General features: G+C 32.9%; 1 protein-coding gene across 2 annotated transcripts; it reads left to right on the plus strand.

Moving 5' to 3' along the window:
- The first annotated feature begins 11,555 nt into the window (after positions 1-11,555).
- On the plus strand, positions 11,556-27,625 carry LOC148624200 (uncharacterized). Of its 2 annotated transcripts, XM_088566760.1 has the most exons (8): positions 11,561-11,697; positions 11,871-11,935; positions 16,490-16,598; positions 17,099-17,148; positions 24,350-24,458; positions 24,787-24,830; positions 25,231-25,308; positions 26,427-27,625. In XM_088566760.1, the coding sequence occupies exons 1-8, from the start codon at positions 11,621-11,623 to the stop codon at positions 27,248-27,250; spliced, it is 1,356 nt and encodes a 451-aa protein (XP_088422886.1). In that variant the 5' UTR covers positions 11,561-11,620; the 3' UTR covers positions 27,251-27,625. The 2 variants fall into 2 exon arrangements, with proteins under 2 accessions (XP_088422887.1, XP_088422886.1); XM_088566761.1 differs by lacking the exon at positions 11,871-11,935 and having other exon boundaries at positions 11,556-11,697.
- The last annotated feature ends 313 nt before the right edge of the window (positions 27,626-27,938 follow it).

The following is a 27,938-nucleotide window of genomic DNA, read 5'->3' on the forward strand; positions in this document are numbered from 1 at the left end:
ATTGATTGCTGAGCAGTAGTGATATATCCGATTTTATTGAAAAAAATGAATTGAATCGAGGCAACCCCGAGGTGGTCAAAACAAAAAATATCTCCAGCGCCGAATCCCAAAAGGGATGACCCCAAGATAAGACAAGAGCAAAAATGAAAGTAGGGCATGGGCTGACGATCACGACAGTCTCCCATAAACTTACCCAACGCATGTTGTACTAATATACGAAATAGGTACTAAAAATCTGAAGGCAGAAAACAATTTCAGTGGTGCTCGTCATTGCTGTTAAAAACGAATCTGAAGCACCCCATCCATACCAGTTCACGTCCTTACAGTCGGAACTACTCTAAACTGGTTCCCGATCGCAATATTCAGTATGTTACACTTGTATTCTTTGCCCCATAGGCTTCTATAGTATACCTTAAATTTTCATGATTTTTTTAAAAAATAGACAAGGAGTTTCAATCTTACTCTTGACCATGTTTTTCAATTAAGGAAATGTCAAAAATAATTTTAAGGTCCATTTTAGAAAAAAAAAGGCACGAACTTTGGTACACCAGGACAGGTCAAACTAAAAATAGACTTTTTCTACTTTCACTTTTATTTTGAGTTCATAAAATAGACCCCTATTCTGAAGCATTATTTTTCATGAAAATACAGTTTTTTTTTCTCAAAAATAATTTTTTGTGTGTCATAGATTAATATTTACCCTGTACTTGTGATGAAAAGTGATAGTCATTTGCCAAGAAACAAAAAACAGGAAAAGGCAAAAAAGTATCGCACTATATTTTTAGCCGCCATGTTTTGACGCACACCCGCTCAGGAATATGTAAGGCGTCGGGTCGTTTCGCCCTTTTTCCCCTTCACCCTCTCGTTGTTTCGCCCTTTATCCCGTTCGTCCGGGTTGTTTCGCCCTTACTGCAGGGTCGTTTCGCCCTTATTGTAGGGTCGTTTCGCCCTCATTGGATATACATGTGTTTAATTGGCTTCTGTGAATAAAAACTTGAATGTTTGTATAGTAGGGGTTGATCTAATTGTTAAATTGATAGATACTTGTACTGGTATTCCTTTTTCTTTCAGATAAAGCCCATCAGTTGCTGATTCTGAGGCAATGTCACAAGAGATATTTATTGAGAAATGAGAAAATTGGAAGATATTGATAACCAATTATGTCATTATATATCTTTTTCGGCCTCGAGAATAAATGTGATATATGGTGATGACAGAAGAGATTAATATAAGTTCTGAACATTTATTTAAATATAAATGTTTAAGGGGAATTGCTTGACATCGTCGTCAACTTTGATGAAGGCATTGATGGTGAATAGCTGGCTGAAGGGTGCTGGCCCTTAACTAAATAAAACTTCTCTGACCTAAATATATGTACAAACAGGATTTTATATATAAATTGTAGAAAATTTTACCATCATTTTCTGAAATTAATACATATTATTCGGAGATGGGGTAAACATGACAACTGAACTGAGTTAAAAGTCCTAAATTTTAACCTTCTTCCACTGAACCAAATCACAACTTTTAGTCAGAATTGATTGATGAAAAAAAATCCCATGTAATTTTAACCTATTTTCTACCAATTAGAGGCAAAACTTCAGCAAATAAGTTTCCACTAAAAATATACAACGAAAACGAAGGGGAATTAATTGTGTTATCGTATCTGCAACGACATTTGTTTACATTTCGGTCGCGTGAAATTTAGAAGTAAAATCGGACAGCGATCGAGCCAGTTTACGGCCATAACAATACAACTACAATGCTTTTCTAGATATCTTCTAATGCCGTCATTGTAGATTAGTAGTTTTTTTTATAAGTTTTAAATTGTCAAATAGAGTGCCAACGAGAAGCATCAAACCGATATATAAACCATTAAACAAGAGTGATAAATCATTGATTAATCTCTGTAAAGAAACCAGCCTTAAGATAGTAAATGGTCGCAAAACTGGCGACACATTAGGAAAATATACATGTAACACATACAATGGATGAAGCTTAGTATACTACACCCTTATTTCAAGAAATATTTTTTCAAAAGTTTGTAAATTTGAAGTCAAAGATTTTACTACTATTTCTGATCATTGCTTAATAAATTGTAACTTACTTACCTGTTTTCAAAACAAAACAAACAAAATATTTTAATGGATCCTTGTCCAGGAAGGTATATCTGGGACAATTAAACAACTGAAAAGTACAAAACCTATGTTCAAAGTGACCAAATAAAAAATGAAATTCAAATTTTACCCTCAGACAAATCAGAGGACTGCGATATAGCAGTAAAAATTTAAACAATTTTTCATGATGCTGCATCAATATCTGCTAAATTCTTTAAAGGAAAACATCAAAGTAAGAAAAATAAAACTAAACGAAAAGAAAGGTTTTCTGACTCAAATCATGATTTAAGGAATACAGTAAAAAACTATCTTTCCTTGGTTAATAAATTCCCAAATAATGGATCGTACCGTCAAAAGTATTACCCTTATCTTTCTAAGTACAGGAGAAATTGTAAAAGTGAAGAGAAAAAATACAAGACAAAAATTTGCCAGGATTTATACTCTAACATGGATAATGATCCAAAAACATTTTGGTCATTGATAAACAAAATAAACTGTCGTGCAAAGAATGAACATGACAAAATTTATAATAAAGAAGAATTTATTGATTTCTTTGTAAATATCAATAAACATTCTGATAATATTCCCAATAATAACTTCCATGCTTCAATATCAAATAAGTTAACTAATATAATCAAAACTTTAAATAATCCAAAAACATTTAATAAAAATTTATATGAAGACACATTCAGTAAAGATAAAATAATGAAAGCAGTAAAAAGGAAATTCGACAGCTAGTGATGTCATATCAAACGAAATGATAAAATATGGAATAAATCATCTTATTGAGCCTGTATCCAAAACTTTTAACATGATTATTTTTAAAAATGGTGAGTTTCCAAAACATATGGAATGAAAGCGTCATTTCACTCATCCATAAGAAAGAGAACAAATCCAATCCATCAAATTACAGAGGAATTTCTCTGACATCAAATCTAGGTATTACTAAACTTTTTAACAAAAAGTTATTGGCCAGAATAAAGGCATTTATTAATGCTAACAAATTAATCCACAACAATCAAATTGGATTCAAAGAAAAATCAAGAACAACGGATCATCTTTTTACATTAAAAACAATTGTTGAAAAATATAAATCAAATAATAAAAAAAATATATGCAGCTTTCATAGACTTAGGAAAGGCCTTCGATACAGTTTGAAGAGAAGGCCCTTTTTTATAAATTTTGGAAAAATAACTTCCCTTATTCTTTCAATGTATCAAGAACCTTCTTGTAGATTGAAGTTCAAACAAGGTTTAAGTAGGAAATTTGTGTCAAAATGTGGAGTCAAGCAAGGAGATGTTCTTGGATCCATTCTTTTTAATCTATATATAAATAATTTAATTTCAAATCTTAGTGAAGGCAAGGTTGATCCTGTCATTATCGGAAATATCTCAATTAACTCACTACTATACGCAGATGACATTATATTATTATCTAGTACTCAAACTGGTCTTAAAAAATCATAGAATATTTTGCACAATTTTTGTGAATCATGGAAGCTGGAGGTCAACCAACAAAAAATCTAAAATTATGATATTCAATTCAAATTGAAAACTCATCTTAATAGTTTTAAACTTAATGATAACACTTTGGAAACTGTAAAAACATGTTGCTATCTCGGTTTAACAATTAAATATACAGGCAATTTTAACATCTCTTCTCAGATATTCATGGAGAAAGGTCGCAAGGCATGGTTTAAGATTAAAAACTATAGATTTGAACAATCCATGCTCTATGCTAGAAAAAACTATTTTATATGCTTATAAACCCCATTATTCTATATGGCTGTGAAATTTGGGGAACCAATTGTAATTTCAAAAATAGTGAACCTTTTGAACATCTCGACTTAAAATTTATTAAAGGAATCCTTGGTGTTCACAGCAAGGCAATAAATTCTGCATGCTTAGCAGAACAAAAAAGGCAACCTTTCAAAGTCAAAATTTTGGTTCAAGTTATTAAATTCTGGGAACACATTACTAACTCCAATAACACCCTTGTAAATGAAATATATAAAAATATTCCACAAAATAATAAATGGTTAACAACAGTTCACAATTGGATAAAAGAACTTGGTTTTAATTACATTTTAACTGATACTTAAACATAATATATAACATATAAAGCAAAGAATCATTGATCAAAGTAATCAAAATCAACTCATTGAGAGATAATAAGAAATTTCTGGTTTTTTTTTAATAAAATCTATAAGGTTAACAAAAAACCATCTTATGTTGATACATGTAAATACAAATCAGACATATTTATAATTTGCAAATACCGAATTAGTATCCACTCTCTTTCAATATACAAAAAACATTCCAGCTAATGAACGCAATTGCAAATCATGTCAAATTGAAGATGAAACCCATTTTTTCATACACTGTTCCGCCTACGTTATTTATAGAAATGATTTAATAACTAAAATTTTAAAATATATAAACCACTTCAACCACAAACAGAAAACAACAGAAGTTTGATTTTTAACTCACTCCCAATACTCAAGGCAACAATTGATTACATCAACACCTGCCAAGCTTTCTTTCAATGATAAGGACTTGGTTGAATATCCCGAAACCTGAATTGTATAAAACAGTTTCCGCTTTGCAGATGTCCAATAAAATTTCAACCTTATTGATTCATTATTTGGCTCGTAGGAACCATAAGACATTTAATCAAATGACCCCGAACTTGAATTACAATATTTCATCTTTTATATTTCCACTTAATTTTCCACCTTTATGATACATTTTTGCTTGTGGCATTCATAAGGATTGTTTTCATGGTCCATATTGTCCAGCACTGGTAAACATTATGATTCTTATAATTTGCGAAACGTCTCAAAATATTTTTTTTATTCAAATTAGTTTTGCTTCATTTTGTGTCGATTTGTATCGTTTAATTAATATGTTTTTATTTCGATTTGATTCATTTTATCGAACTTTTATCGAATTGTTTCTTTTGATTCTTTCTTTTATCGATTATTTTCGTTTCGTTTTCGTTTCGCAATAGTTATGACACGAGAATTATGGGTTATATTGATTACGCAATTTTTGTTAACATCTGGGCGCCTAACCTGGTAATATTTTCGTTCCACAAGTTTCTCTCAAATATAACAAGTAAACTTTGAGTAGATCTGATTTATCTCATAAAAAGATAATCCCCTACAATTTCAATAAACTGGCATAATTGCAGTCATATAGACTCTAGTTATACATATGAATAATTTGATATCGACATTTACTCATGAAGAATCGTGTAACCTAGCATGCACATTTCTTTACTTATGGTTACCTCTGTATATATCTTTAGTTATGGTGCCCTCTACACATTTCTTTAGTTGTGGCTACCTCAGTATATTTTTAGGACATGGTGATCTCTGTTTGCTTATAAGGATAAGTTTGATCGAATAAAGTTACATTTTTGGCATTTCCCCATGACCGTTTCTTTTCTGTTTTAAGATATTAATTCAAAAGCATGTACGTGAATGCAAGGTGAAAAACCCAATTTACATCATCTTATTAAGATTGGATCAATTTCATTTAAATCCATGATGTACATTTTGTATTTTGCTGCCCACTTATTTTCCCTCCTGATATAGTCAACTATGTAAAGTAAGCTTTTTATCCTGCATATCACTACTGATATTTGATTGAACCAGATAAAGAGAAAAATAAAATAACAGTCATGGCAATGATAGCAGTAAAAAAAAAATCATTTAACACTTTGTTATTAATCATGTTCATATCACTACTTTATGAACAAATTCTTGTTCAAAATGTTCAAATGTTCATATTATCACACTGATGCTGATGGTTAAGTCTTATGTTGAACCATACACCGCGTAGAAACTGAGCAATGGTCTTATGGTCAATGGTAACAACATCTCTGCACAAGGTTTGCAAACGTTGCTAGTAGCTGAACGTGTCTGTTTTGAACTATCTTCACTGGTGGGATACCAATGATATCTTGTTCTACCATAGTTCTGAATGTAGCTTCTTCTTTTTGGCACCACTCAATGACTCTCCAGATGGATGGGTGGGCATGTCCGACCAGGTTTAAGAATTTGTTGTTCCATTCTTCACACACATTGTTGGTCGACATTCCAAATTGCTGGTGAAAACATGAGTGGGTTGCGTCGGAAGACTAATCTGGCTGCTTGGTTCTGGGCTTCATGCTGATGTCGAAGTACCCCACGCATGTAAGTAGTATCAACGTAGTCTAGGAGTTCTGCTACCTCTGGTGAGTCATCTTGACACAAAGTGCGTAGTAGGTGAACACCATTGGTCAGTTCAGGTACTGGTAAGAAGGCAAGACCAATACCACAAAACGGTCTGAAGTCGTCATCGGTGTTGTACAGTGGAACCAAATCAAGATGTTGTATCTTTCTCCATGTTGCTTGTGTCAGATGGTAAAAGCATCCTTTGTGGTTGATATGACCATCAAACACTGCTGATACTACACGGAGAACTGCATCTTCATAGTGGGTGATGATAGTCTGGACACTGAGTTGCTGTTTAATGGCATGGCACTTATCAACGATGGACTGGAAGAGTTCTATATAAGTCTCTTGACATTTGTTTGGCATGAAAGCATATATGGCTGTAACAGAAACATCCTTGAAGGAAACTCGGATCGTGTACAGTTTTTTAAATGGGTGTGGTGTTACCGAAAAGGTTTCATCCACGAAGAAGCTCTGGGCATTAGCAAGTCTCTCCAGGCTCTTTGGTGAGTAGAACACCAACATTCTGTTATAAGCTGCTTCTCCGTTGTCAAACTGCAGGAATTCTACGTTCTTGTTGGTCAGCGTGTATTCTTCTGGCAAGTTGACGTCTGCTAGGGTTGGTGGAACTGGAGGAGCTGGGCGCTGGTTTCTCATGGTTCTCGTACAATTATTTGCTCTGAGCATCAGAGCTCGGAAATTTTTACACACATACTTATAACAATGTTTTATTTGGATGAGTTAAAATTAAACCTTAAGTCTATATCGTAAGTGGTGAGAACACAGCAAATTAATAATTTAAAAAAAATATATGAAAAAAAGTAACAAAAAAAACCAAACAAATACAAACAAAATAGAAAAAAAAGAAATAAGAATTTCAACAAAATTCATATATATATATATATAGAGAAGGGTCTGAAAAATTCCCAACGATGTTAGAACTGTCAAATTTTTGTCGTTCCCTCCGCGGGACTCGAACTCGTACCGCTGTGACATCTATGGCAACACCGCCTGCACTAAGTCCAGCGCCCTAGACCACTCGGCCAGCTAGGCTATATAAAAATATAGCTTTCGCTGGCCGGGTGATTCCTCCTCGTAGGATTAATCTAAGGCTGTAACATAGTACACGATGTATGGTAGTACGGGACAGTTCATCTAGGTGGTATTATGTTGGATAGAGGATCAAATTAATGATACACGTCACAACAAATCAATATTATACAACGTCCGATGGAGCAGTGTAGAGAATAGAGTCGTCACATTCTGAGACGTTGTTTATATATATATATATATATATATATATATATATATATATATATATATATATAGTCATTTTCAGTGACCTTTTTTCCTGCAATTTTTTTCATACATTCGTAGATTTTGGTGTTCTTGTGCCGGCAGATCTGGGGTTACATGTAGTAAATGGCAGTGTATGTGTGCATTAGTGAGGATTACTCTATAGAAAAGTTTAGACTTTGAGTCTGGAGAATGGGCTAGGAGAGCTATTTTGATAACTTTGAAGCTTTGGAGTAAGTGTTAGAGTTAGGTACACGTGTATGAATAGCTAAATGTTAAGCTAATATAATCCCGTGTATACTGGTGTCTGGTATAAACAGGTAGTAATGAAATAAAAATCGGACATTGATCCCTGTTGTGTAAATCTCCCGGTTTCTCCTCAACCGTCCACAAAGTAATTACGTGTAGTCCCACAAATAGTTGTTATAAATTTTAGAAGTGCTCACCATTTACAACATTTACGAACATGTTCGCAGCATCTAATAACTCTTTATTGTTTACACGGTGGAAAGCAAAGAAGATACATCTTTAGATACTAGTTACATTTTGGCGAAGGGGCCTAGTTGGACCAAGTCCAAGTCTTATAATTGTTATTTCATGATCTGTGAGAGAAAAAATGGAGAAAAAGATGGTTTTAACGGACAATAATTTTAATATCTGTATGCCGAAATTATTTCAGAATTAGCACAGAGAGTTTGCTGAAATTTAAGTTTCTGAATTTTTCTGTTACATTAAGTTCAAGATCAAACATGATCGAAACAATATCACTATTTTTCAAATACATTAAAACAACTGTAAAAAACTTTAAAAAAAAAAAATGAATTAACAATTATTGATACTTCACACATAAGTAGAACCACACGTTGTATACTACTGTATAAAGGAGACTGACATTTGTGGGGTTTGAACGCCAAGTACAAAGCAATATATTAAATATCAGTCCATAAAAAATCAATCACTGCTAATGTAAGGTGAAAAAACACCGAACAAACAAATTTTGTTCACTAAACATATGCTATACTTTCACATAACGATAGTCCATCTGTGTTTTGGAGAAAACCATACATTATTTTATACAACACCAAACAAATCAAACGTGACTACTATAATTTCCACGATTACACCATGACCCGCATTCATAGGAATGACTCTGCCTGGGGATTGTGTAAACACTTCGATGCCTTACACCGTCCGTGAAAGACCCCAAATGTTAGCCAAGGGCGTTAAGATACCCCTCATTCCTCATATGTGGTAAAATTACAAATACCACATATGAGTGCAAACCGGGTTAAACAAAACAGTATGGAGTATATATGTTAGCATGAAAGCAAAAAATAAACCAAGTATAAGAATAGTCAGCTGATAGTCAGTGTCTCTCATATCGTGCAAATGATTGGCTAAAACACTGTTACGAAAGACTTTGGAGAATTTTAGTTGTTTATATACACAAAGACAGTCGAATTACCAACTCAATTATCTGCTAGAAGCAACGATGTCCTAGCTTTATAATGCACGAAATAAAAGGTGTAACGAACATAGGGAAAGTGCTATTATTTTCAACTTTTTGTTATAGTGTAATTTAATAAACCGTAATATAATTGCGATTTTGATAGTAATGTTTTTGGAACATGCATGAATATATGTAATTTGATAACATTAACAGTTTAATCTTATATTTAATTTAATATTTCATTAAAATTTTGAATCTGAGAATTCAAAACTTTATACATTTGATTTATATACAAAGTCATGTATTTTAATACAATGAATGTCTATGCACTGAACTCTGCAATAATTTATGCTAACATAACAATTTTCTATTCTAAAGGCACTTCGAATATCGGAATATTTTAACGGCTCATTTTTAGAAAATGCCTACATACTGTACCAAGGAATCAGACACTTAGAGCCAAAGAAGTCATGGTATATTTAGAAGATGATTTGGAATCGTTTTTTTTACAAAGTATGAGGAATCTCTACCAACAACTATATTTTTGTATCTAGAGTTACCGTCTTTTTTTGGAGTAACAACTATGTATAATGTTTTTGAGACGGATTCTAACTGAGTATTGGGAAAAGAAATATAAAGATTTGAAAAAATATCATAGGTTTCAATGCTATTGTATTCTGATAATAATCTTGAATTGTGGGTTTCAAGAAGATCTTTCGAATTTATTAGGATCCGCATTGAATTGATACCACTATGAGAATAATAAGTGTCGTGGTAGGACTGGAGACCCTCTTAAACAGCATAGAAGTTAAAAGTTTTGAATGAGGTTTGGTGGTACATTTTGCAGATCCAGCTGTGTACCATTGTTTGTATGGATTCTTGTGGAATTTAGGGACTGTAGATCACAATCGTCGTCTTTGGTAGAGAGACCAAAAGAGGATAGCACAGATTTATGGTTTTTGGAGAGTGTGGTAGCAGTATAGGTCTTATCACTGCTATTATTTTCTACGTCTACCTCTGATAATAAACATTGGATGTAAAAAGTTTTGCAGACAAAAACAATGTTGTTTTGGGCTTTGTCTGTTAGTACGACAACATATTTGTCATGTATTGTAGACAATGTTATTGCTTCATCGAGGTCTTTGAAAACTGATGTAGTAGTGACACTCATTAACCTAATTAAAACTTGCATACGTTTCAAGACTTCACAGCCTTTACCTACTCTGATATTGAATCAATGTCTTGTTCTCGTTATATCCATTTTCTTGTGAGTCTTCCCTGGTTTCCAAACGATTTTTAAAATTAAAATTTATGGAGCGTGGTTCACCTTTGCTTACAAACGGTAGTGGAAGATATGATAGTTTTCCTTCATCTTGACCTTTAACACACTCTCATTCTGTGGAAACCGATGTCCTAAATGATGACACAAATCTGTGTAATGATGAGGTAGGTTCAGAAACAGGCGTATCAAGACTTGTTTGTAAAGGGACTGTAGGAAAGTGAGAGGTATATGATAAAGTTTATTTTGAATGTGATAAAGTAAAGTTCAAGAGGTTTTTTTTATGAAAAAAAAGACCATCTATGGAGATATCATGTATCTTAGGTGATGCATAGTGCTGATGATCATGACTCCTTATCGGTCTTGGATTTTTGTCAAATAAATTCATCACATTTATGTTGTTGTTATAATGGCTTGAAATGTTTCCTCTATTATTTTATGTTGTCATTGCATAAGGTATTACAGTACCTAGTCTCCGTAACCAATATTCCTCTATTTAACTACGAAAACGTTTAATAAGGTCAGGACTGTCCGATGGATGGTATACGAACTTTCATAGAGAGGATTGAATGATCCTGCTGATTAAAATGTTGATAAACTGTCAGGAATTAGATGGTATTAATTCCCGTGCGATGACCGCATATTCGTTTGTTTAATCATTCTTGTGTTCCAATCCGTAGATTAAGTTTGCAACTAAAGTCATCATGACTTCTTGTGTGAAAGGTTTTGTTCGTAAGGGTACTAGTGAAGAAGGAGTGGGTTAGAATGTTGCATGTTTTGCAATTTTTAATTCCGTATTTTGATATTGTACAATGTGGTTCGTCATCGTTGTAGTCAAATATATCATTTCAAGTGATAAAACATGGTTTGATTAGTTTGAAATAGTCAGAATTTTTGTACTGGAATAGATGGTCTAGATACAAAAATGAAGCTTCTTCCCGACCGATTCATTGCGGAGTCCCATAGGAATTCAACCAAGAAGAAAGGAACGACTCCATATGCGAATCCTACGTGCAAGGGCAAACTCTTCAATTTTATTATATACATACTTATCATAAACTGTATAAATGCGCAGAAATAACAACTCAGATCGGACAAGTTATTCTATGTATCAAGGTTCAATTGATCTGCCATGAATTGATTGGTCTAATTGGGAATTTCCTGTAATATCTCCCATAACAGTTTTGTTTAATATTTAGATACACTGTGTATATTTCCTTCCTTCATACACATGCATATTATGTAGGCATGAGTTCAAGATGATTCTTCAATATTTTTGTTACATCGTTTCGCCTTATGTACTTTATGCTATACCAGAAATTGAATCAAGTCATTGGTAAGCTCATTTTTTACTATATTTGTGAACAATTTTGTTTTAGATCTATATTTGAAAATTCAGCGTATCGCAGTTAACGTTATTAGAATATACACATATTTTTTTTCAACAAAATAAGCGAACACATTGTTTTAAATTATCTATTTCAATTTGAATTTAATATTATTTAAAAGTTATAACAACAGAAACGAGATAGAATGCTGCGCAGGATTTCATGAAGTAAATAGGAAATGTATCGGTGAGTATTAGTAATGCAAGGTAGATAGAAATTGGCTCTGTAGATTTCAGATTATTTGAAAATATGTTCGTTAAAAGATTATGTAACGTAGATTTTAAAAACAAATCATACTGCTTAAAATGAGTTGGATTAAGATCTAAATTTGTAGATACACATCACATGGCATTAGTTGAATGTTTATTTACATTTCTGACAAACCCTATTTGCTAATCAGTCATACGGAAGTGCGAAATAAAAAAAATAACAATGTGTAAATTCAATTAAATGGACGAAAAAGACTTGGAGCAATATCGGTTACGAGTGCTGACAAATGATTTTGTGAACGTCATTTCATATTATATCATGACAAAGCTCTTATTATACTTTGTGTGTCGAAGCTTGTGGCTGATAATTGAGGTAGCAGATGGTATTATGTTTCTCTGTTCCGTTTCAAAATTTACCACTAAAACGTGAAAACATGTGAAAAAAAAATGATTGTAGACAGTAAAGCATTAGTACGTCATTAGATGCAGTACAGTATTAGTAATACAATAGTTATACTTTTGAAAGTAAAAAGGTGTATAACTACTGCTTTAACTAATTCGATTCGGGTTATCATTGGGCTGATATGCGCTCGTCTCAGTGCCTAGAAAAACGCTTTATTTCAATAAATTGATATAACATCATCTGCAGTGGCCTATCTTTTGAGGAACAGTAATAGAAAATCATTAACAAGTGCTTACAACAATAATAAATATTAAATAATTTTCATGTATGATTCGATAGAGGAGACGAGACAGCTTGCGAACCTCATTATATGTGAGTCCAGGGAGAAAATTAAAAATCAGCTTCCAACAAGAGGTTCACGACTCGCAAGTTTTACTATTCCTGAGTAGCCACTATGAATAAAAGCTGTAATGACTCCATACCTCTTGTCCCTTCTTTATTCTTTTTAAAACACAATTTTCCTGGAACAAACTATGGGAGCTTGGTAGACAAAGAAGAACTTTCTCCTATCTTTCTAGTTTTCTTCCTCTGGGGTTTTAAAAATAAAGGTCTTTCGATAGAATTAACTAATTATCTTTACCAAGTAAGGAAGGAATTGGAAAAAGGTAGGTTCTGGTCCCGTCTTACACAACTCTCGTATATCACAATTCTTCAACAACGTCTGCTTCTATTTCTACAGTAGTTATCTTCTGACATTTCCGGTATGGCACTTCAAGTGGAGACACTGGATCATTTTGTTTGACCCCCTCTCTCTTTAACTCTTCTTGCAACGATACATCAGTCATGTTGACGGATCTATGTTCTTGAGTATACTGTCCTTGGCCTTTGTCAATGCAATCTAGCTAAATCCATCTCTAGTTTCGTTAAGAATTAAGGCCTCCTCCTGTCCCATCACAACTAGATGCAAATACTTATTTTGTCAGACCCAAACTCAATTTTTTGGGTGATATTTTGCCAAAGATGTTTTATTTTTTGTTCTATTCAAATCACTCATAACAACACTTCTTTAACTGTCTATGATTCAATTCGTTACCGCCGATTGATTGTTGGCAATCATGGTATCACTTATGTCACTTTCTTATAGCATGCTATATGTCTTTAAAGCACAATAAAGTAGAACATAAGAACATACATTGTATTAGAGTTATCGTGGGATACACAGCTAGGTGAGAAATTCCAAATCCTTGTATTCTTGTACATATGAGGCTATACAAGTCTTTGAAGTAGGGACTTTTGCCTTTTCCTTTATATGGAATTCGTGTGATATACAGTCCAACACTTTACCAATATTCATTACTGGTTTGGCTCCAGTCTCAGATTTCATCTTACATAATGTGATAAGCTGATAAACTCTGAAAAAATATAATTAAAGACAGCAGTATTCGTTTCTCACCTATCCAATACGTGTACATTATTTACTTAACTTTAAACATATTGTGGAGGTTTTGTTTTGTTTATTCTCTTTAAAATTTCCAAAAAAGGAAGTACGTCACAGAAATAAGATGCTCAATCTATCGTCGCTGTAGTCTATATTTGGGTAATTCTTAATTTGGAGTAAAGATTTGCCCACGTATTCGTTTGTTAAGCTGCTGATGAAAGATTACTCCTTAAACACGTATACCGCATATCAATATTTGAAAAAAAAACGTTAGTATTAGAATTTTTCTTTTGTATTTTAAATAGCGCAAATGTATATGAATAGTTTGAACTCCAACATTATATTCTAAAATATTTTACATTTTGCTACACATTCATAAAAAATCTTCATTAAGCCATTTCTTCTGTTGTTACTTGTAACGGATACGCTTCAGTCCATCTTGAAAAAAAATTCAGTGAGAACTAAGGTTCCACTATATAGATAGGTCCCTGCAGATAACTTAATGATAATTTGTGGAAATAAAGCTATATTTAGACAAGCACATCCAACAAATTGTCTTTTATCTACCCTGGACTTGACTTTTTCTGAGCAACTCGGCGGGTGTTGCTAGAAAAGCAGAGGATGCTTACCCTACCGGTGTACCTGGTCCATGCTCCCAGTATTTGGTGGAGTCCGAGTTGCTCATTTGCTTTTGTTACTATGTATGTAATATTTTAGTTGCTTTGTGTTCTTTGTTGTGTATGTCTGTTTTCCATGTCTGGTCATTTTTCCCTGGATTACATTCTTTTGATTACCGCTAGAACAGTTTTCATGGTGCAGATGGATACAACATAACGATCTACGAGTTCATGATGACGACCATTTATCGGTTTATAATGTCATTTGACTACTCCTTAGGCCATTACACTGGAAGTTTTTCTACGTAATAGATCTTTGTTAATTAAAAAATATAACGAAAAAAAACCATTTTCTTCCTACAATGAACAGCTCCTGTCATTCACTAAATTTAGCAACTGTATGCTTTTGCAGTCGTATCAAACTTATTATGGTTTATTTTAAACTTCCAAGAAAAACTAAATATTCATGTTGCAAAATACGAAGCGCGTTTGTTCACTATAGGGAAGTTCTACACTTGTCTGTTAATGCTAGCCGACACTGTGTCACGGATCATAGATCCATGCTTAAATAGACAAAGAAACCTTCCACGATACCCTATTATCAAACCTTTCAGGCCACTTAAGAAATGCTGCAAATAAAGTTCCGATAAGCAAAGAGTCAGCATTTTGTGGCATCGTGCTGTTTCACAGCCAAAAAAGTTTGCACAGTATAGTTTAGTAATCATCCCGAGAAACGTGGTCCTGCGTATTTCATTACACGAATACTGCAACTGTATGCACTGCACCAACGCAGCCCGCATTTTCGATTATATATTCGAGAGAAAACGTATTATTTTTTTCAGACACGTTTAAACTAGTTCAATAATTCATAATGAAAAACCTCAATATGTGGTATTTGGGTGTTACTTCCGATTTTTGTTTATGCATATGTTAATCAGACCCGGCCCATGAAAACACAAACATAAAGCACATTAGGATCTTATAAATACTGGTAAAAGGGTACTTTTTGTGACATATCATGTTCAAGAGTTCTTTATAAGCTAAGTATTTTATTTCATTTGATAGAGGTGAAGTTTGTGCCGTTTTGTTCCGTAATTACTGGTTTTCAATCCTATTTGCACAAAAAATGTTTTTTTCTTAATCCGTATGCAAGGTCAAGGACTTCTAGAAATTTGAATGTCTCCCATTTGATTACTTGTTAAGTGAGTGTTACATATTGTTTGGCGCATACCCAAATCTATTTCTATAATCAATAGTAAAGATTATGCATCTTTATCGCAGCCAATTTTGTACATAAAAGTGAAGAATAAACATTAAAAGTTGTCGTAAAAGGCTTCGATTAAATTAATAGGATGATTTGGTCACTGCCATTCACTACACCATTCTATAAAGATTCTAAGGTTGGAAATCTTATTTAGACACACCTATCTCTCCTTGTGAAATCCTGTTTGTTCTTGTCTTTAATAGATGGAAATTCTTTTATGATTAGCAACTTTAATTTGATAGAATGTTATTAAATATCGAGAGATTTTGCAATTGCTTAGAATGCCCTTCTTTAGTACTTTCATGTTCCTTTCTAAGCTCCTTTTCCTTTTTCTATCTCAAACTCACAATGGTTGTCCTGATCATCTTATTTCTTGTTCCTGTTCAGCTGTCAAAATATTGCCTGCTTTAGTTTTGATTGGTTTATATTTTCATGGCTTGACTTTTCCGCTGTTAATTGTTGTATGGCTCCCGTCTTTCTTGCTGTTTGAACAGTCGTAAACTATAAAAGAGTTGCTGCTCCTTAAAGCAAATATACACGTACATAGACGTGAATCAAGCTTCACACAAAATTCAAATGAATTTACCTGGAAATTTATGTGATTTCCAGAAAAAATTTGCGTGAAAATGAAATGTGATAATATTTTGCCCTGGTACGCATAAATCAAAGTGAAAAACTATATCTATGGCAACATATGATCAACGCTTAATGTATAATTGACTGACACAAGATCTCGAGATATAAACTCAATAGATTTCATTGGATAAAATGTATTTTTTAACAAGATTAGTTGTTTACGATTGTTGTAGAATGCGAAAACGGATATACTTCGCTTCAAGGGGGACATTGTACCATATGTTCTGAAAATTATTATGGGTTTATGTGTTCAACAAAATGTAAATGTAAATCGGACCAAAGGTGAGTACCATACATATATTCTAAGAACAATAGTTGCAAAATATGATTTGTATACGTTTATATATTAATTAGGAAACAAATATGCTAGAAAGAGTGGTAATTTTCAGTAAAGAAAATGTTTTCTTAGGTTTTTCTGTTGTGGATAAAAACACCAACGTAGACTCTACACATAAAATATATTCGAAAGAAAAAGAGTGGTTTTTCTACGATGAAAATATGAAGTCAATATATATCATTTCATAAATGATGGAAACATATGACTTTTATGCCAGTGGTTGGATTACATCTTACTACTAGTCGTACATGTACATGTGTACAACTTGGAAACACAACATTGGCACGATTTGAAATTTGTTATTCAGGTTCATCTTGATGGATGGAATTTGCGCACTTCGAATTTTAAGTCTCACTGGAACGTCAGATAACAAAAACATACGCAAAAACAATTCTTTAAAGCATGTTTTATTTAATAGCTTTCCAGTTATATCTTCTCTATTTAGGTGCGACAATGTCTTGGGATGCGTGATAAATGTTAATTCGGTCACCACAGGTCAGTAACTCTTCGACGTCATTATTCTTAAAAAAATATTTTACTGCATGTCTTATAAAAACAGTCACAGAATACATAACCAATCTCTTTTTTCTAATTAGACGGTTACACGTTTAAGATAATTCAAAAATATTCATGTAACCAAATTGTAAGTTTAATAAACCGGTCAAAACTTAGTCCTTTAAAGAACAACCATTTGTTTTAACTCAGTGTATATTTATACAGTCCGTTTATCAATATATATCTTTGGATCTTCTTTATTATTATTGCTTTTGGTATTCCTGGCTGTACACGTACGTTGATGTCCTCAAATTTCCTAATACTTAAATCAGCATTTCTTCCAAAATATGAATTCCACTGAGAATCACTGACTATCAATATTCGATGAATGTTAAAAGTAAGAATGGACCCACACCTTGAAATTTATGCTTGGAGATGCATGATGTAGAAATGAATCCTGCAGACTAGAGGAAGTTGAACAAAAGCCCAACCTCAAGGGAGAAATGAGCAAAAAACTTTTCCTTGTTAGTGCTCAGTTTGATGTAGAATTTTTTTTGTCGTTAATTAAGACTTTCCTTGTCATTGTTGTCTAGATTAGGCTATGGTATGTACAATAAATGACTACCTTTCTATAGGAATTTTGCAGTTCAAACAAGGATAAAAACCCATGTTGTAAAAATTACTATGCAGTTTAAAGATCATTAAACTAAAAACAACTTTGTAGCTCATAGATTTGAGGAATTTAAGATTCCAATTAAGTTGGAAGGGCAATGGTATGTGGTGAATACAGGGAATATGATGTCTTAATCACACATGCACTTTGAGTCCATCTTTTTTTCTCTCCGAAACAAAAAAGTTACTAGTGAACCCATACCCCATGAGTACCACTTTTTTATGATGAATCATTATTTGCTGTGTGTTTTATACCTGTCTGCCTTTAATGATGTATGTGCATTTCTTTCATTTTTTTCTGCATGATTGTTTCACAAATATGTATAAGATTACAATTCATTTAACTCTTATGTTTTGCAAATTTATAAGTGCTAAGAAATCAGGCTTCATGTTTTTATAGTTTTTTTTATTAAAAGATGTTGACATATACATTTACAGCTGCTTCATGCTATACATACATGTGCCAGCACTTGAGAATCATGAACATTGATTCATGCTTAAATAATGTCCCAGCACAGAAATGGTCTGTTTTACTTTTGCTTTCTTCTCACTTATCTAGTGAAACTTCTAAGTGATAACCACTGAAAAGAAATCAAGGAAATAATTCATAACAGTGTCTTATATATGCAAAATGTTACAATGTAAATTCATGAAAAATAATATGCATTTTAACCATATAATATGGAGAAACATCCTCTTCTCAGGAAATATTGTTACATGTACATATAATTTCGTGCAAATCATTAATAAATTCTAGCAAAAAAAAGGTTGGGTGGTTATAACGGTACCAGGTTTTTACTGGTTTCAAACCACTAAGTCAATATTCCCACAGTGATCAATACTGGTTGATTGAAAATTTGCAAACAAGTTTCTGTCCTACATTAAAAATGTTAATATAGTATATATCTACTATATTTCAGTGTTTTTAGGTTTTAATATCTCTATCAGCTGTATTAATTAAAAAAACATAAACATTTCTTTCTCTAAAATATTTCAAATTTATCTGAAATAACATAACAATCTTTACAAAAATGTACAGTGTATTTCATAAGTTCATCTTTGTTTCAATAACTATTAATAACAGGTAACATACATGTAAGTAAGAGTAGAATATGTTACATTTCACCTGGCATTGTTAAACCAACATCCCCTAAAAACCAGATAAATCATAAAAAAGTGGTTTGAAGTGATGAGTTTAAAAGTCATTTCATTTATCAGACAAAAACCTTATAAATACAGAAAATGGAAAGCTTGCTAAGATTTTGCTTTAGGGCTTCTTCCACGTATTTTAGCTACCTGCTGATTTATAATGATGTATGGACCCCCATTTCAAAATCCCTGGATCAATACCTGAATATTGATTTATCTATGAGCAATTAATGTCACATTGTAAAGTAGAAAACAAATTAGATACATGTATTACTATATTACAAAAATCATAATTTCATGTATGAAATCTTTAATTGATACTGTACTGCATATGCCAGTAACCATAGTTAGAGTACATGCACATGTATTTTTGTAGTTTTTAGTGTAAATTTCTTGTTCACAGGCATACACATGTAAACTGCAAATTTTGTTAAGAAATATGACTAGCAATAAAAACAGTATACCTATCACCAGTTTTGAAAATTTTAAATAACTGTGTACATACAAAATATAGGAATAAATAATGTATAACTTGCCTAGTACATTGTACATGGAAGAATGTCCAAGAAAATCAGCTCTTAGAAAAGGTCTTCTTTTGGTAGCTTTGATATCCAACACATTTTCAATGCACTTTCATGTCCACAGAATTTCTAACATAACTGTGTCTTTCTTGTGTCATGAAGATCTTGTTTCTTACTTTATGATCTGCATTCTAAATAAATGTATCTGGTATATCTTGATAACGCACTAAAAAGAACCATATTGATAATCAGTTCTATTATATGTGTACAATACAAATGCACATTGTATTACTATTTCTTTGAATTCCATACTGAATAGTACATGCTAAAATCTGTATCACATGCAGTATCAACAGGAGACTCCTATATCAATTCAAGGGCCACTGGCCCGCAGGGTGATATAGGTCGAGGGTTGATACTGCATATCAAACAGATTTGTGCATGTCATGTTCATTCTTTCTTATATTTTATCTATACAAAGTGTACTTCAATTGTGTTCTGTGCAAGGTATGATATATGATATGCAATATATGTCAAGGGATGTGATATAGGGTATGCCATATAGGTCTATTGATGTGATTTAGAGAAGGTCCATGGGTATGATATACAGTGTCTAAGTGTGTGAAATAAGGTATGCAATATATGTCTCTGGGTACTTGAAATGGATTTAGGGGTGAGATATCGGGTATGCGATATAGGTCTAGGGGTGTGATATAAGATATGCAATATATGTATGTGGGTGTGATATATAGGGTACTTGAAATGGGTTTAGGGGTGTGATATATACAGTATGCGATATAGGTCTAGGGGTGTGATGTATACGGTATGCGATATAGGTCTAGGGGTGTGATATACAGAAGGCAATAAAGGTTTAGGGGTGTGATATAGAAAGCAATATAGGTCAAGGGGTGTGATATACAGTATGAGATATGTCTAGGAGTGATATACGGTATGTGATACAGGTTTAGGGGTGTTATATATGATATGCGATATAGGTCTATGGGCGAGATATAGGGTATGCGACAAAGGTCTATGGTCCGTGTGAAAGCTTGGATTTTGGGAAAATGTACATGTACAAGTATATGTGTAATGTCATGGCTCATGTGTCCACTCGTGTCCCAAGGACATTACATTATTTCACTGGATACCCCTCCTTTTTGATAGTTCAAGATTACCTACTGAATGTGATGAATATGCCACATGACCTCCTTTCATCCTTACCGTTGAAACAGAGACATTGTTTATGTCTCTGCTTTGAAATCATAACTATTTAACAATTCTGTTTATTTTCTATTTTAAATACTTCTTTGTTTGCTACATGTATGTACATATGTGTTTACCATTTTATATTATTTATGTACATGTACATGTAGTAATTAACTTAAATGTACACAGTGTTTGCATTTTATGCACAGAAGTTAAATTCCAGGGATCAAATGAATAACACATGAAATTTTCCAATAAAAAGGTGTGCCAACCCCATGCACCCTCACCTGGATCCGCCACTGTTATCTATACTTACTACACAAAAAGTGTACATTTCAGCTCCGAAAATTCTTAAGTCATTAGAAGCTCCCGAAATCTTCATTAAAACAGCCAGATTGAGAGAAATAAATTGGCAAACCTCGATTGAGCTTCCCTCACTGCGAATGTTTGGGTTAATTTGACCAAATAGTCCAGCTCTCTGCGTCAAAACTTAAATAGTAAATATCATATAATCATTGAAATCTTCCAGTTCTACACATATTATATAGCCCTAATATCGTTACATACCCATGTCGTACGTAAAGTAAATCATCACATATTTGACATGGAGTATGATCGGTTTGTTTATTTGTTTGTTTGTTGGGGTTTAACGTCCGAGCAGCAATATTTCAGCTGTTCAGACGATGAACATGAAATGGATGATAAAATGAACATGAAATGAAAAATGAGATGGAACACTAGGATGATAGGGTCAACAAATTTTGATTGCCACAAGACAAAAGGGAGGGATGGGCAGGGTCAGGCAATTTAGCCTCCTGTGGCGGAATACCACAGCAGGGTTCTTTAACTTGCGAGGAACGTGGCATCTTTCCCAACACGGTGCACCACTATGGTTTGCGGTCAGGTTTTCCTTTTTATTGCATGACAACCCCTGCATGTAACATGCCAGGGGTACCCCATTCCACCACGTGGGGCACACATACCAGTTGCTCTGTGGGCAGAGCGCCCTAGCTCCCGGTTAGGTTTCTGAGCACTATTTAGTCGCCCTTTACGACAAGCTTAGCGCTGCTGCAGACCTATTCTTTTAACACACGGACCTGCACGGGGTGAGTATGATCGGCGGCGGAGCGATATCTTAATGCAAACTTTGCAAGGATAATAAACCGGGGAGTGTTATTATTGTAATTATATGATGAAATGTCTACCCTGGTACGTAATTTGGTTGCCGACGATCTCTAACTCAAATTCAGTCTATAAATTGACTTCCTTGACAAAAACTACACATGAAATGACCACTTTGCAATAGTTAGGTTTTTATTTGTTTGTATTAAGAGGGAGATAATGTTTATTTTTTCGCCAAAATAAGTATCTGTGTGAAGGAAGGACTATATATACGTAGAATTGATGTTTGTAGATGAAAAAAAACCTTGTTTATATAGTTCATTTTTCTGCACCTTGCACCACCTCTGCCATTGACAGTGTCTGAGTTGGTACATTTAAGTGTTATGTCAATCAGTTGTTTTCCTTTTGGGTCTGCTAGTTAGTTACTGTAATTCAATTGTAGTAAAAATACGAAAACAAATATAACATAATACACGATCAGAGATAACTGTTAGTGAAGATCAGTACCCAATCGACCTTTTAAACCTCCCTTTAATTAGATTTTCTGTCATTGGTAAGAACAAATTCATTTGCTTTGCTGGGAATGTTCTCCATATTAAACAATTTGATTCCTTTTAAACTGCTTGGTCGGGCTAATAAAAAGTAAATGAATTACTTGTACAGAAAATACCATTTAAAAGGAATTTAGTAAGGTCGAGTAATATGATACAGCTGTAACCTTTAAGAAGACGAAGTTGAATATATTGGCATTTTTAAGAATAATGACGTCGCACCAAGTAGGCTGATATGAATGATTTTTCTAAATCCACAACTGTTCATTGCCAATGCATTTATAGATAGTATCCAATTCTCACTTATTAGATTTTGGAAGAGTAATCAAGAGAACCAAGGTTATAGCGGTAATCAAAAGAATGTAATCCAGGGACAAAGACCAGACATAGAAAACAGACATACACAACAAAGAACATAATGTAACTAAAATCATACATACAAAGTAAAAAAAGCAAATGAGCAACTCGGACTCCACTAAAAACTTGGAGCTTTCAAACTGGTGCTTTGATTATTCTGTTGAACGCCATCTGAAGACTTGATTAACTAGGTCAGCCATATATCTATATATCTTTTGGGTCCTGACCTTTCTTCCTTTATAAACTTCCTCGTTTATTAGATTATGATATTTCTTGAGGAATTCCATTTAAGTTTTGTTAGAATCAATGTCATTCTGAGTCTCAGATTCAGTGCAATACCCATTAAGTTCATTTTAACTTCTGAAATATCTTAGTAATTACATCCACGACAGACATAATTTTTCTTTCTGGACAACTTATTCAATGTTGGATGTTTTCTTGGCATTTTACTGGTCTCGCGATACGTAGTTAAGGGGCAATTCTGATTTCCTCAAACTACTCGTTCTGTTTTGTTTTTCTGCCCATGGTTTTATATTACAACATTTAATTCTACATGAACAGCATAAACATTTATCATTCTATCACTTGCAAAGCAACTTCAGGGCAATTTTATTTTAAGTTTTGTGTATTAGTGACATAAGACGTACCTATCACTGGTTGGCATACTCATTCCACCTCTTTCTGGTTGAGCGTCTACAAAGATTAGCCTGATGAAAGTATACGTCCTATTATATTTGACGACATTGTAGCATTGTCACTAATAGAAATAGTCTTACCTTTGCCAGAAAGTTTAATACCTAATCTACGCTCGAATTCGTCGTGCTACAATTAGTAGCAGTATTGCTAAACTGTCAAGAAGTGTTCACTTACAAAACTAACATAAACATGTAGCTAATTGAACATTGTACAATATATGTAAATATTTAAGAAAAATCATTTTGGAAAGTTTTCCGCGTTTGACCTTATCAAGAACCTGTTAATGCAACTATCTCTTGACCTGCGTGTGCATTCTCATGCTGTTTTAAGCTTATAACTTTAATATTACCGAGGACTATTCATGTATGGTAGCATAAATATTACTTAACTATTGTTTTGGTAAATATTTAATACATGACCTAACAATACTAGGGTATATTGGCTTTATTAACTTCCGCAAGTAAAATGTTTTTTTCTATTTATTTTCCGATTCGTGCGTTATTTGTGGCTTTTATCAACGACATGTGGATCAAATCAATAACAGAAATAAACAATATTAGTTCATACAGAAAACTTAATTGACAACGATCAATCCGAAATTCATTTTACAGACACAGATGTATAGGCCATTTCTCCCAAAAAATTGGGATAAAATCCTTTTTTTTTTTGCATATAATCTTTATCTTTCACAAATTCTACATCATATGTACTTATCTCGTTTATCTCGGTATTTTGTTAAATACTGTACTTTGAAAATAATGTTGTTATGATTTTACGATGTTGGTATACATAGTCGATCGACTTTTTGTCTACTATGTGTACCCACTGTACTATTAACGTAAGCTTTCACGTGACAGTGTGTAAAATGATTTAGTAATTAATATACATTTACTAGCATTAATATAAGTAGATGTCTTTTATCATCAGTATGTCCGGAAGGATCACCAACCTATACTGGAGACACCTGCACATCATGTCAAGAAGGATTTTACGGTGTTAACTGTTCAGAAAAATGCAAATGTTCTGAAATTGAAAGGTGAATGAAGCCCTTTTAACGAAGTAAACTTTATTGATTTTTGACAGCAATTGATAATAGTGACTGCATATAATTGGTATATGTGCCCATTTCTTTGTATTTTGTCACATTACCGCAAAACAATAAGCACAAAATAAACGTTTAACAGTACGATATTTAAGTTGTTTATTTTTATTTAATTTTTTTTAAAAGATATGGGCTCTGCAAAGTGTAATAATAACCTCTTAAGTCATAAAACAACGGAAGTGTAATAGAGTTGTGTAAATTGTAATTATTCCTTGCCATTATTTTTTTTTTTCAAGCTTTAAACTTAGATATTTTATTTTAGGTGTGACACAATTGTTGGATGCAAGCCTGACAGCACGTTTACTGGTATAAAATACGATATTTTACAACGAGTAAAACTTACACGCATTACTGCAATTTACCAAATGTTGAAAACTTTGTCAATTTATCTCTCTTTTGATCTTTATTACTGTACTCTATAAAATGCAAAACTTAAACTTCGCAAGCCTTAAGCTTCCTCAAAGACTTTTAAACATCTGGCTTTTCTCTGTTGAGTTTCTCTTATATTTGACGTCAGATTATTTTTGTGCTTTCTAATGCTTACATTTTTGTTTGTTTTTACATGTTTATTTTATTATATTTTAATAGATTTGTCTTACTTTAGTTTACAATTGTTTAGCTGGAATATTGTAAGGGATAAAACCATGATTTCATCTAGAGTGATTGTATTTTAAATTCTATCCATGATATGTTTTTGTTTTAATAGAACATACTCCACAATTAAATTTAACGGTGCCCCAAATGACTCAAGAAGAGACAACACCAATTCTAAGCTCTTCAATAGGTGAGATGTTTACGTGAATACGCATAATAGGTGAACACAAAAATTACTCGTCTGTGCGACTGTATATTTGTGTTTCCATATTTTATTAAACATGTTGCATACAATATACTGTAGAAACAACGACCAACGACGCAAATTATGCGCAAAGACGTACAAATGTGTAAAGACAGCTAGAAACATAAAAAACCTAAATTCAGTTACATCAATATCCACGTATATGAACTTGGAAGAGTAACCAAGGGAACTAACATTGGAACGAAAATGAAAAGAAAATATCATGCATAGTAAAGGCAATGGGGAAATAACAAAAAATAACGTGTACAATGAAACAAAAGTAAATGAGTAAAAAGGGTTCTCTATCTATTTTATCGGGATCGTAGACAAGGCGTGGTTGAGTAAGCGTACTCAGCTTTTTTTTAAATTCCCGCCAATTTGTTCAGAAAGCAGGAAACAAAGACGATCAACATGCACAATATAAACAACGAAATAAAATATAACTACGTATAAAAAATGAAAATAAGGAAAGCAGTCAGCACCAAAAACTTAAACAATTGCAATATGTTCTCCCACACAAAAATAGAGTGATAGTTAATGATTCGGAAGGATAAGTATGACATGCTCCTCCAGACAAAAAATGACTGTAAGATGATATCATCTGATACACCACTGTACTTGAATTGAAATTCCAGTATTCAATTATTCTTTCATCATGAAAAAAAGTTCACATTAATAAATGTCGACAAAATGGAAATTATATAGAAAAAGAAACTATAACAAATTTGGATATTATGTTTAAGAAGGGCAAGCCTAAAGTGAAAAATGGAATTTTTTTAAACCAATAATATATATTTGGTTGGAAGATTAGAATATATATTTGACAACTAAGTGAGGTCAGATTTAATCTGTTTTGAAAGTAGTAATTCCAGATCTTTAAAACAGCATTTAATCATTTCCCATCATTGTTCATTATTCATATCTTGTTGAGATGACCTGAGAACCCACAAAAACTCGCATATAAGTCTTGAGGAAACGATATATGGATAAGAATACATTAGACTGAACCAGTACTAAATATATTTAAAAGATTTGTATGTTGTATATAATTTTTTTTTTCATAGGTTATATAATATCTCTTATCACTGCTGTTTGCATTTTAACTGTCGTGGTTCTTGCCTGTGCGTGTTTCAACTGTTATAGATCTCACTTGAAAAATATATCATTGTCTAATGTAAGAGACAATGTTGAATTGAGAGATGTTGACTGTGACACTATTTACGGGTATAATGAAATCAATGAAGATAACATTCCTGTTGGCATCCCTAGAGACAACACAAATCTAAACCCACAACTACATTATAGACATGAACCAGTAATTAACAAAAACAAATCAGAGAAGTTAAAGGTGGAAAATGAAATCGGCCTCCACGACGAAAGACACTGTAGATCACATCAACCCCTGATAGAAAGTAAAACTGACACCATAAACGAGTGCAAATTGACTTGCAACTCAAAGAAAAAAAATGATTACTTGAATCCATATCAGCCAGTATTTGAAAATAAAACTGTTCACGAGTACGCATCTACTAGCAAAGCAAGAGAAGAAACCCATCTGAATTCTAATCAACAAAACTTCTCCGACCAAGTTAAAGTTCACGAATATGGGTTTGGTGGGGAAGAGAAAATAGATGTTGATCATCCAATCATACAAAGGAAAATTCACGACTGCATGTCAACTGGCGAAGAAATCGAAGACCCTAGTCATCGAAATTCTTATCAACAAATCCAAACAGAGCAAATTGTAAATCACGACTACGATTCCACAGTCGAAGTAATAGAAGACACTCTCCAAAAGCCCGATCAACCAATTTTATTTGAACGAACTGAAACTCAGGAATATAAAGCATGCGACAAAGACAAAATAAATGATTATCATCCAGTCTAATAGGAGAACATTGAGGCTCATTAGTATTATTCTAATAAAGAAATGACGATTGATTGCAATCCAAGACCACTCAAAAAGGACAAAAACTATAAAACTTCAGAAATCATTCCACTTCAACGTAAACGCCTCAAAGTGACCGACCGGAAATTACAGATATTGCAGAATATAGAACTAATTGTATCTTAAATATCTAAATATATATTTTTCATAACAGCACTGTAGAATTATTATCCGGAAGGAAGTATGAGCTCAAAATTAATGCAGCAAAGTTCAATATTATCTAAGTAAATAATCTCCTCGACTTTCATTTGCAGTGACACAAATATTATTACAGTAACAGTTCGTAATAAATACTATCAAAATTTTAGGCAAAAATCCCTTTTGTGGTATTCATTAATATAACAAGAACAAAAAAAAAAAAAATAAAAATTGAAATAAGTTAAGGTTCGATAAGTTGTTAAAAGTGTGGAAAAATCTCTTTTGAGTTGAAACGATTTTGGTGTTTTGTTGGTTTTGTTTTGTTTTACTTTTTTAGGGTTCTTTTCTTCTTTCGTTTTTGTTTGTTTTTGTTTGTTTTATTATATAACGAAAAAATGTAATTTTTAAATCAATGACATAAACACCATGTTTTTATGTTTTTTTAAAATAACTTATTTCTTGTGGTTATTGTTTATTAGGATATTTTTAC

Source organism: Perna viridis, chromosome 2 (assembly GCF_037379345.1).
Source record: "Perna viridis isolate PV_CMFRI_1.1 ecotype Kerala chromosome 2, ASM3737934v1, whole genome shotgun sequence".
In the NCBI taxonomy this organism is placed as follows: Eukaryota; Metazoa; Mollusca; class Bivalvia; order Mytilida; family Mytilidae; genus Perna; species Perna viridis.